Source organism: Mustela nigripes, chromosome 7, assembly GCF_022355385.1.
Source record: "Mustela nigripes isolate SB6536 chromosome 7, MUSNIG.SB6536, whole genome shotgun sequence".
Classification (NCBI taxonomy): Eukaryota; Metazoa; Chordata; class Mammalia; order Carnivora; family Mustelidae; genus Mustela; species Mustela nigripes.
The window spans coordinates 40,959,105-40,976,004 of NC_081563.1; the positions used below are offsets into that span (position 1 = coordinate 40,959,105).

Here is a 16,900-nt window from a genome sequence, read left to right on the forward strand (position 1 = left end):
TGCACCCCATTAGCCAAAATTTGGTCACATGGCTGTGCCCCAGCTTCAAGGGTGGTGGGTGGGCAGTGTAGTCTCCATATTGGATTGCTGTGTGCAGCTAAAAGGAAGGGAGGACTCTTGTTCAGAGGACGGACATGCTGCTCATGTCTTGCCTCCTCTACATCATGACCTTTCACCTACTTGAAGACGGACAAATGCAAATGTCGCTTCCTCCAAAAAGTCTTCCTGACACACCAGCCTGTCCCTCCACCATCACATAACTTAGGAGCCCCTCTTCAGCACCAGCTGTTGAGGCTGGAAGAGCCAACCCTCCAGCTGGGGTCCCTAGATGAGCTCACAGAGCAACATGGACTCCCTGCCCCCATAGGGCTTCCTCTGGGCTGTTAGCTGAGAGGGAAGTGAATTTTTATCTTCTTTTGGTCATTGTATTTAGAGGTCTTTATCCTAGCAGCTTAGTCTCTAGCCTGGCTCTTTCCGTGTACAAGGCGTTAAGGGCTGGGCTGGCCCCCCGGCCTGTGACACTGGTGTAGAGCTGACAAGAGCCACAGTCCCAAGGTGAGGGTTTTGCACGTTCAGCTGACCCGTACCCCTCTAACCCACAAGCCGAAGTATTACCTGCCAACTAGTAACACTGGGAGACTGTTTTTCTAATAGGAGAGAGTCTTTGGCTTTAAAAGACTTACCCCAGTTGTCTTTCCCAATCTTATCACCAAGCCTTGACTTTGTGCTAAGTATTTGGGTCTTGCTGGGCAGCAAAACTTACCCAGTGAATGCTCTGTATTTGGTCTCTAATAGCTTTTGTGCTTCCCTTATCAAAGTTACACACAGAGAAACCAGGGAGGCCTTCGGCCATCATTATAAATCCAAGGCCATCCAGAAAGTATTCTGGAGCATAAGGCAAAGGTCCAAATAGTTGTCCTCAAATTTTAGTGGCAGTGAAATCATCTGGGGGTGGAGGAGGTTATTTAAAATTTCTCAGGGAATTCTAACTCAGTAGGTCTGGAGTGGGATCGGGGAACCTGCATTTCAAATATGTTGCATAGCAGATTCTAACGTGGGCATTTTGTGGCCCAACTTGGAGAAACTCTGGTTTTTATAGTTGTCATAAAGACTGTGTTATTACATGCAAACCGGACGTCAGGAACACACGCTGAATCTCTCATAATTCAGTGCTTCAGTCCTTGATCAAATGTCTGAGTGAACGCTCACTTCAGGGATGTAAGTTAGGATAATGGGGACACTGGGATCTGCAATGTCACAGACTGAGGGAGGCCTTATCAGAGAAGGGCAACGGATTCCTTGGATGGGGGCCGATTCCATTTTAGTGTTTGGAGAGTTGTTAGCAAATCCAAATGGAAATGCTGAGGTGGTGGAAACGGAGGACTCTTATGAGTCTACAGTTTTCTAGAAAGCTTTGTTGCCCGCAGGCAGTGCCGGCAGGGAGCGCTCATACGTGTATCAGCTTCAGTAGCTTGTTAAAGCGGTCCACTTCTTGTCCGAGCACCGTAGTCAGGGAGTTAAGGCGTCCTTGAGGATCCCTGACGAAAAGGCTCTCCAACGCACTCTCCATTTCTAGTGTTTCTGAAACACACACAGCTGATTCCTCAGACTGATCATCATGGACTGTGGTCCTCATAGCACTGCCCTTGTCATGCGCTTAGCTTAACTCTTACAAAGCCGACTTCTGCAGCGGGCCTCGACTGAGTGGGAGTCCGGCCGCGCACAGACCTCAGTGGCAAATGCCGGCAGGACCAGCAGCTACCTGGTAGGTAAGGGCCATCCCTGGGACCAGAGGAGCCAGGAACCCTGCGTTTTCTCTGCCAGGTGTATGTAAGCCTCCCTCTTCCCTGCGCACAGGCATTGCCTCTCGGAGACGAGGGGGTGGCTGGGGGTGGGGAGCGAGGGAAGAGGCAGATGCAGCATCTCTCTTGTTCCTGAGCACTGTTCAAAGGGACGGACTCAGTTTTTAGGCCTGTAGCTCAGGCTGGGTGGAAAGTTTTGAAAGTTTTGCTCTTTGTTTTCCCTACAGTCTAGCAAATGGAGGCTTACAGAAGCTGTACAAAAATGAAAGCCCAGCATTTTGCCTGCATGTCTGAGTAAAGTGTTAGTAAGTGAGTGGCTCTGAAGTCCACATACCGAATTCCTTCTGAATTTGCATTTTCACTGCTCTAGAACATTCACACAGTGGTGCAGATCATTCTAGTCTTGGGTCATCTGCAGTGCTGTGCTTACACATCCCAGTCCCCTATCAGCCCCTGAGAGGCTATCCCAAACCCTCAGTTCTCTTACTGAATAGTCACATCCCTGTCCCCTTTGCCTTAGCAGATGGCATATTTATTTCACACTGAAAATATTATTAAGCTAAGAGAGAAAACTCTCCTAGGTGTCAGTAGAACTCTCTGAACCAAGTACATGGCCTTCCAGCTAGCCATCTGCCAATGCCTCCCTTTTCCACCCAGCCCTCCATCTTCTGTTTGCTTAAAATCCCCTCCTAAACTAACTGACTCAGTTTGCTTCACCACCAACAGAACCCTCTGCTCAGGAGGCATTCTGTTGAGGGCCTGTTTTGGGAGATGACTGTCTTCTGAGTTCACACAGGCCTTTTCTTCTGGGGGTGGGGGAGTCTTAGGAGGATTGGCAAGACTCTGTTGTGGTACAGTGATATAATAGATATAATAAATATCTATTTTGGCCTTTGTCCCTGGTTCCTCCTGGCTAGAGCCCCCCAAACCTTGTAACTTCCTAAGTAAAAGGAGTGATAGGAGCATCATTTTTTATATTTGGCTTTGACCCTGGCTCTGAAATAGCTTTTGAGTGTTAAAGGTGAAAGGAGAGTCTTTGTTAAGGATGTGGCTTTGGAAAGCCTTGAAGGGTGGAGGGCTCGTTGTCAGGGGAATCAACCATGCGATTAGACTTTTAGAACTTTCAGCTTTCTCCTCTGACCTCTTGGAGAAGAGAAGGGCTAGAAGTTGAATCAATCACTAGTGGCTAATGACTTAGTCTATTTGCCTAATAATGAAGCATCCATAAAGACCCTTACTGAAGGGGTTTGGAGAGCTGTGTAGTAGGAGGGTGGTGTACCTTGACTCCATGGAAGCTCCTGCTCTTGAGACTCTTCTAGATCGTGGCCTATGTACCTCTTTTTGTGGTTGTTTATCTGTACCTTTTTTATATAATAAACTGGTAAATGTGTTTTATTGAGTTCTGTGGGCCATTCTAGCAAATTATAAACCTAAGAAAGGGTTGTAGGAACCCCCAAATTATTGCCAGTTAGTCAGAAGTATAGGTCACAACTTGGAACTTGAGATTGGCATCTAAAGTGGAGGACAGTCTTATGGGGTTGAGCCCTTAACCTGTGGGGTCTGCACTAACTCTGGTTAGTGTCAAAATTGGATTGTAGGATACCCAGTTGGTGTCCAGAGAGTTGGAGAATTGAAGCCCACACATTTTATGTCAAGAGTGTTGTGAGTAGAGAGAGAAACACAGTTTACTTTTACACCAGACTGGGAAGTGTAAATCTTTAGTCATTCTAAGAAAAGTGTGAGAGTAGATTGCTGATCATTTGGCAAGATTCCTTAACTCACCAGAAAGCAAGGTAATAATAATTTAGCCATTTCTCTTGAATCTAGAAAAAAATGACACAGATTCTAGAGCAGAGCTGTCTAATGGAACCCTTTACAATAATGGAAATGTCTTCTGTGTTGTCTGATATGGTAGCACTCAAAATGTGGCTGGTGCAGCTGAGGAAATGAATTTTAAATTTTACTTATTTATATTTAAGTTTAAATAGCCACATGTGGCTAGTGGGTTCTGTCTTGGCGAGGACAGGTCTAGAGGTACAAGGAAGCTCAGAAAAAAGGCTAGTTAACTTTCATAGGCTTAGAAACCAACTTGCTCCTAATGCTTCTGGCAGTTGGCTTGTTGAGATGCTCAAGGCTTCCATGGAGAGCTCCAGGTCAGAAGTGCTCTCTACATAAAGAAAATTATGTGTAATAAAGCAGATTTGGATACCTGCTCATCACTCAGCTTTTTGAGTTTATTACTAAAAGTCCCATGATATACAGATGCCAGGGATAATTTATTACCTGGAACTCTGGTCTGGACTGAAGCAACAAGTTCTTGGACAATTTCATCATTGCTTTTTCCCTCTCCACCAGAAGATGACCTTGGCTGGACCTCAAGTATGGTGTTGATTAAAGTGTTGGTCTCTTTGTACTATAAAGGTGGGAAGAGACAGAATGGTGAAGACTCAAATTCTCAGAAAATAATTTGCAGCACAGTTTACTTATAGAAATAATGGCAACTGTCAAAAAAGGGAAATTTTTATGTTGAAGATAGGATTGGTAAAATGTGCTCAATGGAAAGGCACAGTACAGGTGACCTTTGAACAATGTTGGGGTAAGGGGCATTGCCCCTCTCGATCAAACAGTCAAAAATCCATGTACAATTTGATTCTTCAAAAACTGTCTAACTATACAGCTCAGTGGAATTAAATACATTAATTATATTGTGCAACCATCACCATCATCCAACTCCATAATTCTTCTCATCTCTTAAAACTGATACCCCTTACCCATTTAACTAACTCCTCATTCCTCCCTTTCCCCAGCCCTTGGCAAATACCATTTTCCTTTCTGTTTTTAGAATTTTGACTACTTAAAATACCTCATATAAATAGCATTATATTGTGCTTGTCTTTATGTGACTGGCTTATTTCACTTAGTGTTGTGTCTTCAAGTTTCACCCATGTTGTAGCATATTGCAGATTTCCCTTCCTTTTTAAGGCTGAACAATACTCCATTGTATGTATATATCATTTTTTTGCTTATCACCTGTCAATGGACACTTGGATTGCTTCCACGGCTCAGCTATTGTGAATGATGCTGCTGCTGACCAGGGAGCCCCATGCAGGGCTCGATCCCAGGACCCAGGGGTCATGACCTGAGCCAAAGGCAGACACTTAGTGGTCTCAGCCACCCAGGCACCCCTATTTTTGGACGTTTTAGTCTCCATTCTGGAAAGTTTATTGTCCTCTATATCACACGTGTGATAATCTATATACCAGTCCAGGTCTATAAGTCTCCAGAGTAGTTCTTAATTCTGCAGTGGTATTTTTAGTTTCCTTGACAGTTTTTATTCTTATGCATCTCATGGCATCCTCTGTATTTACATGTCAGCCTGTTCTCAGATTCTGGCTTTTTCTTTCTACAGGCAGATGATGTTTCCTATCCTTTATCCTTCAGTATGTTTTTCTCCCCTATTTACTCAGCCTCTGTGTTTTTTTTCTCTCCATTTATTCAGCCTCTAATGAAAAAAGTGATAATAGATGTTTGTGCACAGACAGTCTATACAGATGGCCCTTGACTAATATCCATTATTGTCTTAGGAGGCAACTTCTGCCTTTTTCCTCCAACTAATGTGCACAGGTCAAGGTCCACTTTTCTTTACGAGTTTCTAATAAGCATCTCTGTAAGTATAGTTTGCTGGAGTGAGGAAGGAATCATATCTTTAATGTAAAGACTCTGTTGATGGCAGGCAGAATTAGCTAACTCAAACCAGCTAATCAAAGAAAAGAAATCTGTTGGCTCATATACTGGGAAGAAGAGAACATAAGTCACATGGGTCTCGGGATGAATGGATCTAATGTTTTCTCTCCAGTACATGCTTGGTTGTTTCTTTCTTTCCTATGGCAGATGCACTTCTTCCAAGTGGTTGGGGGAATGGGTTGAGTGTCAGTGATAAGGCCACAGACAGCTACAGACATACAGTATCTTAACCAGTCACTCCAAAGGAAAGAGAAATTCCTCCTCCAATCCTAGCTTCTCTATATACTAAAGCTTAAGGAAGAATTCTCATTCACCTAACATGCACTGTGTAACTGTTCCTTGGACCAATTCCAGTGGCTAGGTGATGGAGTGCTTGCTGCCTTTGGCCAGGGCTGAGTCACTGGCCCATCTCTGAAGGTAAGGGGGTCTTACCAAAATTTCATGGAATGAGGAAGGGGCTGTAATTCCAAAAGGAAGAGATTGGGAGTAGGGCATATACTCTACCAGAAAAATGGAGAAAGGGAGGCTAGACATAAAAACATACCATGGAGCTCACATCATAGTTAACAAACGGAAAACACAAAACTACACTCCTAGGTACACACTGCTAAGAGTGCTACTTCTTTTGACAGTGCCATATTTCTCACAGGATGCAGCAAGTCTTACTGTATCTATACTCCCCTTTCCCTTCCTTCACCCCTTGCTCCATGCCCCACCCCCTATAGAACAAACAGTCAGATATGAATGAATATTAACACTTGGTTTGGCCACCTCCTTTTCTTCCTGAAAGTAGAATAATGAAAAACAAGATATTATTCTTACTCCTCACTAAATAGCAAAGCAAATTTTTAATTAATATACAATGTATTATTTGCCCCAGGGGTACAGGTCTGTGCATCCCCAGCCTTAACACATTTCACAGCACTCACCATAGCACATACCCTCCCCAGTGTCCATAACCCAACCACCCTATCCCTACCCTCCTACCCCCTAGCAACCTTCAGTTTGTTTCATGAGATTAAGAGTCTCTTATAGTTTGTCTCCTTCCTGATACTATCTTGTTTCATCTCCCCCTCCTTCCCCCGACGACCCCCTGCCTTGCCTCTCAAATTCCTCATATCAGGGAGATCATATGATAATTGTCTTTCTCTGATTGACTTATTTTGCTAAGCATAATACCCTCTAGTTCCATCCACGTTTTTGCAAGTGGCAAGATTTCGGTCTTTTTGATGGCTGCATAGTATTCCATTGTGTATATATACCACATCTTTATCCATTCATCTGTTGATGGACATCTAGGTTCTTTCCGTAGTTTGGCTATTGTGGAACTTGCTGCTATAAAACATTTGGTTGCACGAGCCCCTCTGGATCCCTACATTTGTATCCTTAGGGTAAATACCCAGTAGTGGGATTGCTGAGTCATAGGGTAGCTCTATTTTCAACTTTTTGAGGAACCTCCATACTGTTTTCCAGAGTGGCTGCACCAGCTTGCATTCCCACCAACAGTGTAGGAGTGTTCCCCTTATCTGCATCCTTGCTAACATCTGTCCTTTCCTGACTGGTTAATTTTAACCATTCTGACTGGTGTGAGGTGGTATCTCACTGTGGTTTTGATTTGTATTTCCCTGATGCTTAGTGATGTGGAGCACTTTTTCACGTGTCTATTGGCCATTTGGATGTCTTCTCTGCAGAAATGTCTATTCATGTCTTCTGCCTGTTTTTTGTTTGGATTCTTTGTACTTTGTGTGTAAAGTTTCAGAAGTTCCTATAGATTTTGGATACTAGCGCTTTATCTGATTTGTCACTTGCAAATATCTTCTTCCATTCTATCAGTTGTCTTTTGGTTTTGTTGACTGTTTCCTTTGCTATGCAAAAGCTTTTGATCTTGATGAAATCCTAATAGTTCATGTTTGCCATGGCTTCCCTTGCCTTTGGTGATGTTTCTAGGAAGAAGTTGCTGTGGCTGAGGTCAAAGAGGTTACTGTCTCTGTTCTCCTCAAGGATTTTGATGAATTCCTGTCTCACATTGAGGTCTTTCATCCATTTTGAGTCTATTTTTGTGTGTGGTATAAGGATATAGTCCAGTTTCATTCTTCTGCATGTGGCTGTCCAATTTTCCCAACACCATTTGTTGAAGAGGCTGTCTTTATAACATGGGACATTCTTTGCAATTTTGTCGAAGATTAGTTGACCATAGAGTAGGGGGTCTATTTCTCAGCTCTCTATTCTGTTCTTGGATCTGTGTGTCTGTTTTTGTGCCAGTGCCATACTGTCTTGATGATGACAGCTTTGTAATAGGGCTTAAAGTCTGGAATTGTGATGCCGCCAACTTTGGTTTTCTTTTTCAACATTCCTCTGGCTATTCAGGGTCTTTTCTGGTTCCTTATAAGTTTTAGTGTTATTTGTTCCATGTCTTTGAAAAAAATAGGTATTTTGATAGGGATTGCATTAAAGGTGTAGATTGCTTTAGGTAGCATAGATGTTTTCACAATATTTGTTCTTCCAGTCCATGAGCATGGGATGTTTTTCCATTTCTTTGTGTCATCCTTAATTTTCTTTTTCTGAGTACAGATTCTTTGCTTCTTTGGTTAGGTTTATTCCTAGGTATCTTATGGTTTTGGGTGCAATTGTAAATGGAATCGAGTCCTTAATTTCTCTTTCTTCTGCCTTGCTGTTGGTATACAGAAATGCAACTGATTTCTGTGCATTGATTTTATATCCTGACACTTTACTGAATTCTTGTATGAGTTCTAGCAGTTTTGGAGCAGACGTTTTCAGATTTTCCACACAAAGTATCATATCATCTGCAAAGATTGGGAGTTTGACTTCTTCTTTGCCAATTCAGATGCCTTTTATTTCTTTTTGTTGTCTGATAGCTGAGTCTAGGTCTTCTAGTACTATGTTGAAGAGCAGTGGTGATAGTGGACAGCCCTGCCATGTTTCTGACCTTAGGGAAAAAGCTTTTAGTTTCTCCCCATTGAGAATGATATTCACTGTGGGTTTTTCATAGAAGGCTTTGATGATATTGAAGTATGTTGGATCTCTACACTGTGAAGAGTTTTGATCAAGAAGGGATGTTGTACTTTGTCAAATGCTTTTTTCAGCATCTATTGAGAGTATCATATAGTTCTTTCTTTCATTAATGTATTGTATCACACTGATTGATGTGGATGTTGAAGCAAACTTGCAGCCCAGGAATAAATCCCATTTGGTGGTGGTGAATAATCCTCTTAAGGTACTGTTGTATCCTATTGGCTAGTATTTTGGTGAGAATTTTTTCATCCATGTTCATTAAGGATATTAGTCTGTAATTCTCCTTTTTGATGGGGTCTTTGTCTGGTTTTGGGATCAAGGTAATGCTGGCCTCATAAAATAAGTTTGGAACTTTTCCTTCCATTTCTATGTCTTGGAACAGTTTCAAGAGAATAGGTATTAAGTCTTCTTTAAATGTCTGGTAGAATTCCCCCGGAATGCTGTCTGGCTCTGGACTCTTGTTTTTTGAGAGATTTTTGAGACTGCTTCAATCTCCTTACTGGTTATGGGTCTGTTCAGGTTTTCTACTCCTTCCTGGTTCAGTATTGGTAGTTTATATGTCTCTAGGAATGCATCCATTTCTTCCAGATTGTGAAATTTGCTGGTGTATAATTGCTCATAATATGTTCTTATAATTGTTTGTATTTCTTTGGCGTTGGTTGTGATCTCTCCTCTTTCATTCATGCTTTTATTAATTTGGGTCCTTTCTCTTTTCATTTTGACAAATCTGGCTAGGGGTTTATCAATCTTATTAATTCTTTCAAAGAACCAGCTCCTAGTTTCAATGATTTGTTTTACTGTTCTTTTGGTTTCTATTTCATTGATTTCTGCTCTGATCTTTATTATTTCTCTTTTTCTGCTGGGTTTAGGGTTTCTTTGTTCTTTCTCCAGCTCCTTTAGGTGTCAGGTTAGGTTGTGTATTTGAGACCTTTCTTGTTTCTTGAGAAAGGCTTGTACCACTATATATATTCCTCTCAGAACCACCTTTGCTGTGTCCCAAAGATTTTGAACAGTTGTGTTCTCGTTTTGATTTGTTTCCATGAATTTTTAAAAATTCTTCTTTAATTTCCTGGTTGACCCATTCATTCTTTAGTATGATGCTCCTTAGCCTCCATGTATTTGAGTACTTTCCAAATTTTCTCTCTCTTTTTTTTTTAAGATTTTATTTATTTATTTGACAGACAGAGATCACAAGTAGGCAGAGAGGCAGTCAGAGAGAGAGAGAGAGGAGGAAGCAGGCTCCCTGCTGAGCAGAGAGCCCAATGCGTGGCTCGATCCCAGGACCCTGGGATCATGACCTGAGCCGAAGGCAGAGGCTCTAACCCACTGAGCCACCCAGGCGCCCCCCAAATTTTCTCTTGTGGTTGAGTTCTAGTTTCAAAGCATTGTGGTTTGAAAATATGCAGGGAATGATAGTGATCTTTTATATTGGTTGAGACCTGATTTGTGACCCAGGATGTGATCTGTTCTGGAGAATGTTCCATGTGCACTAGAGAAGAATGTGTATTCTGTTGTTTTGGGATGAAATGTTCTGAATATATATCTGTGATGTCCCTCTGGTCCAGTGTGTCATTTAAAGCCTTTATTTCTTGTTGCTCCTTTGCTTAGATGACCTGTCCATTTCAATAAGGGGGGGTATTAAAATCCCTTACTATTATTGTATTACTATCGATGTGTTCCTTTGATTTTGTTATTAATTGGTTTACATAATTGGCTGCTCTATGTTAGGGACATAGATATTTAAAATTGTTAGAGTTTCTTGTTGGACAGACTCTTTAAGTATGATATAGTGTCCTTCCTCATATCTTATTATAGTCTTTGGTGTAAAATATAATTTATCTGATATAAGGGCTGCCACCCCAGCTTTCTTTTGATGTCCATTGGCATGGTAAATTGTTTTTCACCCCCTCACTTTACATCTGGAGGTGTCTTTGGGTCTAAAATAAGTTTCTTGCAGACACATATTGATGGGTCTTGTTTTTTTTGTTGTTGTTGTGTTTTTTTTGTTTGTTTTTTTATCCATACTGATATCCCTTGTTTTATGATTGGGGCAGTTAGCCCATTTATATTCAGGGTAACTACTGAAAAATATGAATTTAGTACCATTGTATTGCTTGTAAGGTGACTATTACTGTCTATTGTCTCTGTTCCTTTCTGGTCTGTTACTTCTAGGCTCTCTCTCTTTGCTCAGTTTGCTCTCTGTAGCTTTTGTTCCCTGAATGCTTTCTGTACAGCTTTGGAGGACAAAAATGAGAATGGTGACCTTCCAGTCTCCCACCAGCCCATAGGAGCTGAGAGATCAGGGTCCCGCTTTTCAATGCACCCTCAGAGAAAAGCAGTCAATCCCTCCTGTCTCCCTGGTCTCTGGCTGCACTCTGAGCTCACCTGCCTGTGACCAAGCATTTCTATCTGTGGTGCATAGCCCTGTTTAGAGTCTCCAAACCCAGCAGATTCTGCAGTGTCCTCTTGCACCACTCCTCCTGGAGGAGGAAGGAGGAGATCTCCTCAGAAGAGGAAGGAGGAGGTCTCTCCAGATCTGCCACTTGTGTGGTCCCTGCTTGAAGAGCAGTGGCCTGGCTGTGGCTCAGATCACAGTTTAAGGTAACCCTGAGCTGAGAGCTCACTCCTCAGCTCTGTCTCTGTAGCTGGCTTCCCCAGATACCTGGGAGCTCTGCCACCCTCAGGCATCCCTGGTATTTTTGTGTCCCCACAGGTCCTGAGAAATCCCTGGGAGGGTTCCATCTGCTGCTTACGCTCTGGAGAGACATCCCCCAGTGGAGCAGACTTCTGAAAGTTCTGATTTTGTGTTCTGCTGCTCTACCACTTGCCAGGAGCTGGCTCCTCCCTCCATGGTCTATCTTCCAGTTGCATCGGATTCACATCTCCCCATGTCCTACCTTCCGGAATGTTGTCGATTTTCTGTTCTTAGAATTGCTGCTCTTTTTCTCTTCTATCTCCTGTTGAGTTTGTAGGTGTTCAGAATGGTTTGATAACTATCTAGCTAAACTCCTGGGACCTTATGATATTTCAGTCTCCTACTCCTCCCAGAAAAGCATTTTTTTTTTTAAAAGATTTTATTTATTTATTTTTCAGAGGGAGAGCGAGAGCAAGCACAGGCAGACAGAGTGGAAGGCAGAGTCAGAGGGAGAAGCAGACTCCCTGTGGAGCAAGGAGCCCGATGTGGGACTCGATCCCAGGACGCTGGGATCATGACCTGAGCCGAAGGCAGCTGCTTAACCAACTGAGCCACCCAGGTGTCCCCCAGAAAAGCAATTTTTGATGGCAGAGAACCATGACATAGGGTGGCAGAGCACTGACCACCTGGGTCTTTTTTTTTTTTCTGGAAGTACTACTATTGTTTCTTGTGGATTCATTGATATCTAGGTAGATCTCCCTCTCTAACACTTGTATGGGAAAAATTTAAGTTGAAAAGGAAGATGATTCCCTTCAGCCTTGTGAGTCAAACCTAGTCTCCAACCTTTCCAGTATTGCAGGTCCTAAGGGACGGACCTTATTTCATGGCTTTGGACAGGGAAAAGTGCATGGTGATATTAGGGTGCTGTGAGGGATCCAGAGGGAGCAGGCTAAATTGGAATCGAATGCTGAAATTGAGGTGAAACATTTACTTTTCTCATTTAATTATATAATAATTTATGGAACTAGTGAGATGATTATTGATGTTTCAAGTTTACATACACAGTATGCAAATGTATTTTAGTTTAAAAGCCACATACCTGGAACACTAGGTTGGCATTTTCATGCATTCCAAATATTTCTGGGTCATCCATCAAAGGCAGATTTTCAATGTAGTCTTTAAACTCTTGTAGGCTGTCAGCCAAGGGTGCGAAATAGATGCCTGTTTATTGCAAACACAGAAGGCAAACATATTGCAAATAGATCAGCTTTGTACTATCAAATTTAGTCCTCTCTGCCTGTTCAGATGGTGGCTATAATCAAGGGTCTTCCACAGAAAAGGGAATTGTTTTCTCCACTCTCTTTGCCTTCGTTACTATGCCTGGTCTCTTTCCCTTTTCTTGAGGCCTCGAGCCTGTGGTCAGTCTCTTACTCTTTCAGGGTGTCTTCTTAGAACTTCTCAAGATTCTGGGAGTCTAGGGTGTGTTGCTGAAAGCCACACATTGGCAAGGGTTCCAAATTTATAGAACTTTGAAAACACATTTAGACTGAGTATGACCCATTTTAGAAGGACTCCCTCCAAGTGGTTATTGCATAAAAGATATTTTTGTACTTTAACTGCCTAACCAGTTTTGGAGGTGGTCAAGCATGGGGCTGAGGCAGGCACACATGGGGACTGGGCTGTGATGGCTGGACACCAAGAACTCCTAGATGGAAAACTGAGAGATACCACAAATGACTTCTTGGAAAATGTCCTTTGCAGATTATTGAAAAGTCATTTACCTGATTCTGAATATTTATAATCCTCTTCTAATGTTTCAGGAGAAAAGAACCTTTTTAAGATTGTACGAAGACATCTTTGATCCCAGGTGTCTGTAACTCTACCACCATATGTAATTTCACCTGAAAAGGAGTTTGCATTTTAAAACATATTTTTTAGTGATATGCATACCCAAATCCCAATAGATTTATTTACATACATATTTATTTGGAACTGAAAGTAAAAAGCATATCAGAGTTTCTTTCCACTACTCCCTAAAAAGAGAATAAAAGGCAGGGGAAAAACCTAGTATATGTACCCTACCCTAATTATTTTGCTTTCCCCAAATAACCAGAACCAAAGCCACTGAGATATATTTACATATTTCTTTTTCTTTTCTTTTTTCTTTTCTTCTCTCCTTCTTTCCTTCCTCCCTCCCTCCCTCCCTTCCTTCCTCTCCTCCTCCTTCCTCTTCCTCTTTGTCCCCCTCTTCTTCCTGCTCTCCTCCTCCTCCTTCTTTTTCTTTCTCCTCTACCTCATCTTCCTCCTCTTCTTCTTTTGCTGCAAAATACTGATGTTGGGTCTCTAGCTCCTCTAGCATCGATCACAGTATTCTAAAACATATACAATTCCTAGGCAACACTGCTTCTTTTGGAGGCCAGTAAATAAATGGAACCAAAACATTTACAACAGGACATTCAAACTGTATACATACTTTAGAATTATTAAAGTTAAGCTAGGAAGGAAAGATAGGTCCAAGGCAAAAGAGACAACTTGCCTCACAGAAATGATGTTGTGGGGAATTAAAACTTTTTAGTATCCATCTCTTTTTTCATAGATAAGCTACTTTCAACATACTCCACTGTCATCCCAAAACTATAAGTAGGAATGATATCTATTCTGCATTGGAATAATATCTATTGCTGATATAACACCTTGGGAAAACTCCAGATCCATTGCTACATTTTGTTATTTATCACTGTAGTGCTCCCAGAAGGATTTGACCCATGGTCCTGACATTGTCAACTTCTGAATCCTCTGACTGTTCATCCACTCTCATCTCTATAACTTCCATTATGTCAGGAGGAAATGTTTTTCATTCTCTTTCAAGCTCAGATGGTTGGTTGAAAGTTATTTCAGTCTTTGGAATCTCAATAATTTATTTATTCTAAGGGAGCAATGTCTTTACATGCACTTCTTATAGGGACACTTATCTTTCCTCTCCTGTTGAAGCACTGTTGGTCTGTCATGTTGGGTCAGCCACTCAGAGGGAGGGGAGTAGAGGTAGAATAGGTGTTATGCTAATGGTCAAGTAGCTAAGTCTCTGTATTAGCAATTCTAAGAGGAAAGAAAGAGATGCTGTTGTATTTTCTTGGGTATAGTCTTCAGTCACCTTCTAGAAAATCTTGGAACACAAAGTTCAGTTACATCTTTGTAGTGGGTCCATCAGGTCTGGGCCTAAGTCAAAGCTCCTCTTGGATCCTTGGGGCTGGATGGGAATGTAAGCTCAAGTTTCTCCAGTTGCATGATGGTGTCTGGAAAAGGAGGGTGGCCAGGAAAATGAAGACTTCTATAGTTGGTAGGTGGTGAGAGGAAAGGGTTGCCCTAAAGTATTTTTTTTTTAAGTCACAAAGGACAATCTACATTTTGAGAAGGAGCACAGAAATATTTTCCTTACAAATCATAAGACTTTGTGCTTCTCCATCCAGACTGAGTTTTTTCCTTTTCTTGGATCAAACTGAATAAGTAATTAGACTCAGAGTAGATGACTCACTTTGGGGCTCAATTTTAGGAAGTAGTCTTCTGGGTTTGGTCTTCCCAGAAGAGGGACTTGAGGAGGAAGTGTCCATCATAAATGTCCATCACCTTTCCTGGCCCAAGCATCACAGTCCCTGAGGGTCTTGTTGTAGATCCCAGGGTGGTAGCTTCCTCCTTCTCTTCCTCTCCAACCCACAGGGGCTGGCTGAGGGATAGCCTTGGATTTGGCTTTGTCCTTGCATGCTTTTGAGCTCAGATCTGTCTCTTGGACTTACGTATTGCTATACTTTATGCTATAAAATTTTAAGACTTCCCCCACCCCCAAATCCCTCTCAGATTTAAAGCCTCCTCAGTATTTCTTTATTTTCTCCTGTTTATATTTATGGGGTTTTTTATTTTGTTTTGTTTTTAAGATTTTAGGGGTGTCTGGGTGGCTCAGTTGTTAAGCGTCTGCCTTCGGCTCAGGTCATGATCCCAGGGTCCTGGGATCAAGTCCCACATTGGGTTCCCTGCTCAGTGGGAAGCCTGCTTCTCTCTCTCCCACTCGCCCTGCCTGTGTTCCCTCTCTCGCTGTGTCTTTCTATCAAATATATAAAATCTTAAAAAAAGATTTTATTTATTCATTTGTGAGAGAGAGAGGAGAGAGAGAGAGAAAGCGTACAAGCAGCGGGAGAAGCAAAGGGAGAGGAAGAACCAGACTCCCCGCTGAGCAGGGAGCCCAACATGGGGCTCAATCCCAGGACCCTGGGATCATGACCTGAGTGGAAGGCAGATGCTTAACTATCTGAGAGTACGGAGGTACCCCTATTCTCTGCTGTTTAGTCTCCCCACTGGTGTTGCTGTATCTTCTTGTTCAGTCCTTCATGTTGCTTTTATTATAGCTTTGCAAATTATTGTATCTCTTTGCAGCTGAAAGGGCTATGATTGCCAATCATTGATTACAAAGGAGAACCAAAATTTATTGACAACACACACAGGCCTTTTAGGATGTGCCCTCAGCTTACCTTTTTTATTTTTTTCCCCCATTTTGTTGACTATAAAGCTCCCCTCCATGTATATCCCCTCTTCATACTATGCCCCAGCCCAACAGAACTGCTCACAAGTACTATAATCAGGCCAAACCTCAGCCCGTTGGGCTTTTATGTTACGGTTCTCTCAGCCCAGTGTGCTCTCCTGCCTTTTCTCTCCTAGTGAGCCCAACTTCGCTCAGTGTAGCTGGTCAGCACTCAGCTCCCAGTGGAGCTTTCCTGGATTCCCCAGGGTCGTGTTAGTTGTTCCTTCTGAATTCCCACAGCATTGTGCATTCACTTCTGATTTGGTTATTATCCTAACATAGGGTTTATGCATTATCTCCACCCTCCACACCATGAGTTTTTGGCAGACAGGGTCTATGTCATCTTTGCATTTCTAGCAACTATTGTAGAGTATTTGGCAGTATTTTCTGGATTAATGCATAAATGACTGCCAAAAATACCACCCTATGGATAAAGCACCCAGCCTTTTTCTCCTGTTTTTAAAAACGTTTTAATAAAGAGCTATAACTTAAAAATCATAAAATCCACATAAAATTTACATGTATCATTCAGTAATATTTAGTAAGCCTGTGATGTTGTGCGTAACCGTCACCACAATCTAATTCTAAAACATTGTTTTGGGTGCCTGGGTGGCCCAGTCCATTAAACATCTTGCCTTTGGCTGAGGTCATGATCCCAGGGTCCTGGGATCAAGCCCCACATCAGGTTCTTCCTCTCTCCCTCTGCCTGCTATTCCCTCTACTTGTGCTCTCTTTGTCAAATAAATAATTAAAAAAATCTTAAAAACAATAAAACATTTGTATCATCCCCCAAAAGAAATCTTGTGCCCCTTCTCAGTCACTCCCTATTCTTGCCCCTGCTCTATGCAACCAGAAATCTACTTTCTGTCTGTATACATTTGGTTTTTCTGGAACTTTCATATAAATGGAATCATACAATGTGGTATTTTGTGCTGACTTAAAAAAAAAGATTATTTATTAGAGAGAGAGAGAAGGATGGAGAGAGAGAGTGGGGTGAGGGTACAGGGAGCTGGAGCTCAAGCACAGAGCCCAGCTCAGGGCTCAATCCCAGGACCTTGAGATCAGGACCTGAGGCGAAATCAGGAGTAGGTTACTTAACTAACTGAGCCACCAGGC

The 16,900-nt window shown here is 42.2% G+C and overlaps 1 protein-coding gene across 1 annotated transcript in view; it reads right to left on the minus strand.

The window, feature by feature from the left end:
* Positions 1-16,900, minus strand: part of DNAH6 (dynein axonemal heavy chain 6) — a 227,255-nt gene that overhangs the window by 15,538 nt on the left and 194,817 nt on the right. The window contains exons 69-72 of the mRNA XM_059405712.1: positions 12,996-13,115; positions 12,314-12,435; positions 4,086-4,215; positions 1,454-1,581 (exon numbers count right to left, since the gene is read on the minus strand). Of these exons, the coding sequence (XP_059261695.1) occupies positions 1,454-1,581; positions 4,086-4,215; positions 12,314-12,435; positions 12,996-13,115 (500 nt within the window). The remainder of the gene's footprint in view (positions 1-1,453; positions 1,582-4,085; positions 4,216-12,313; positions 12,436-12,995; positions 13,116-16,900) is intronic.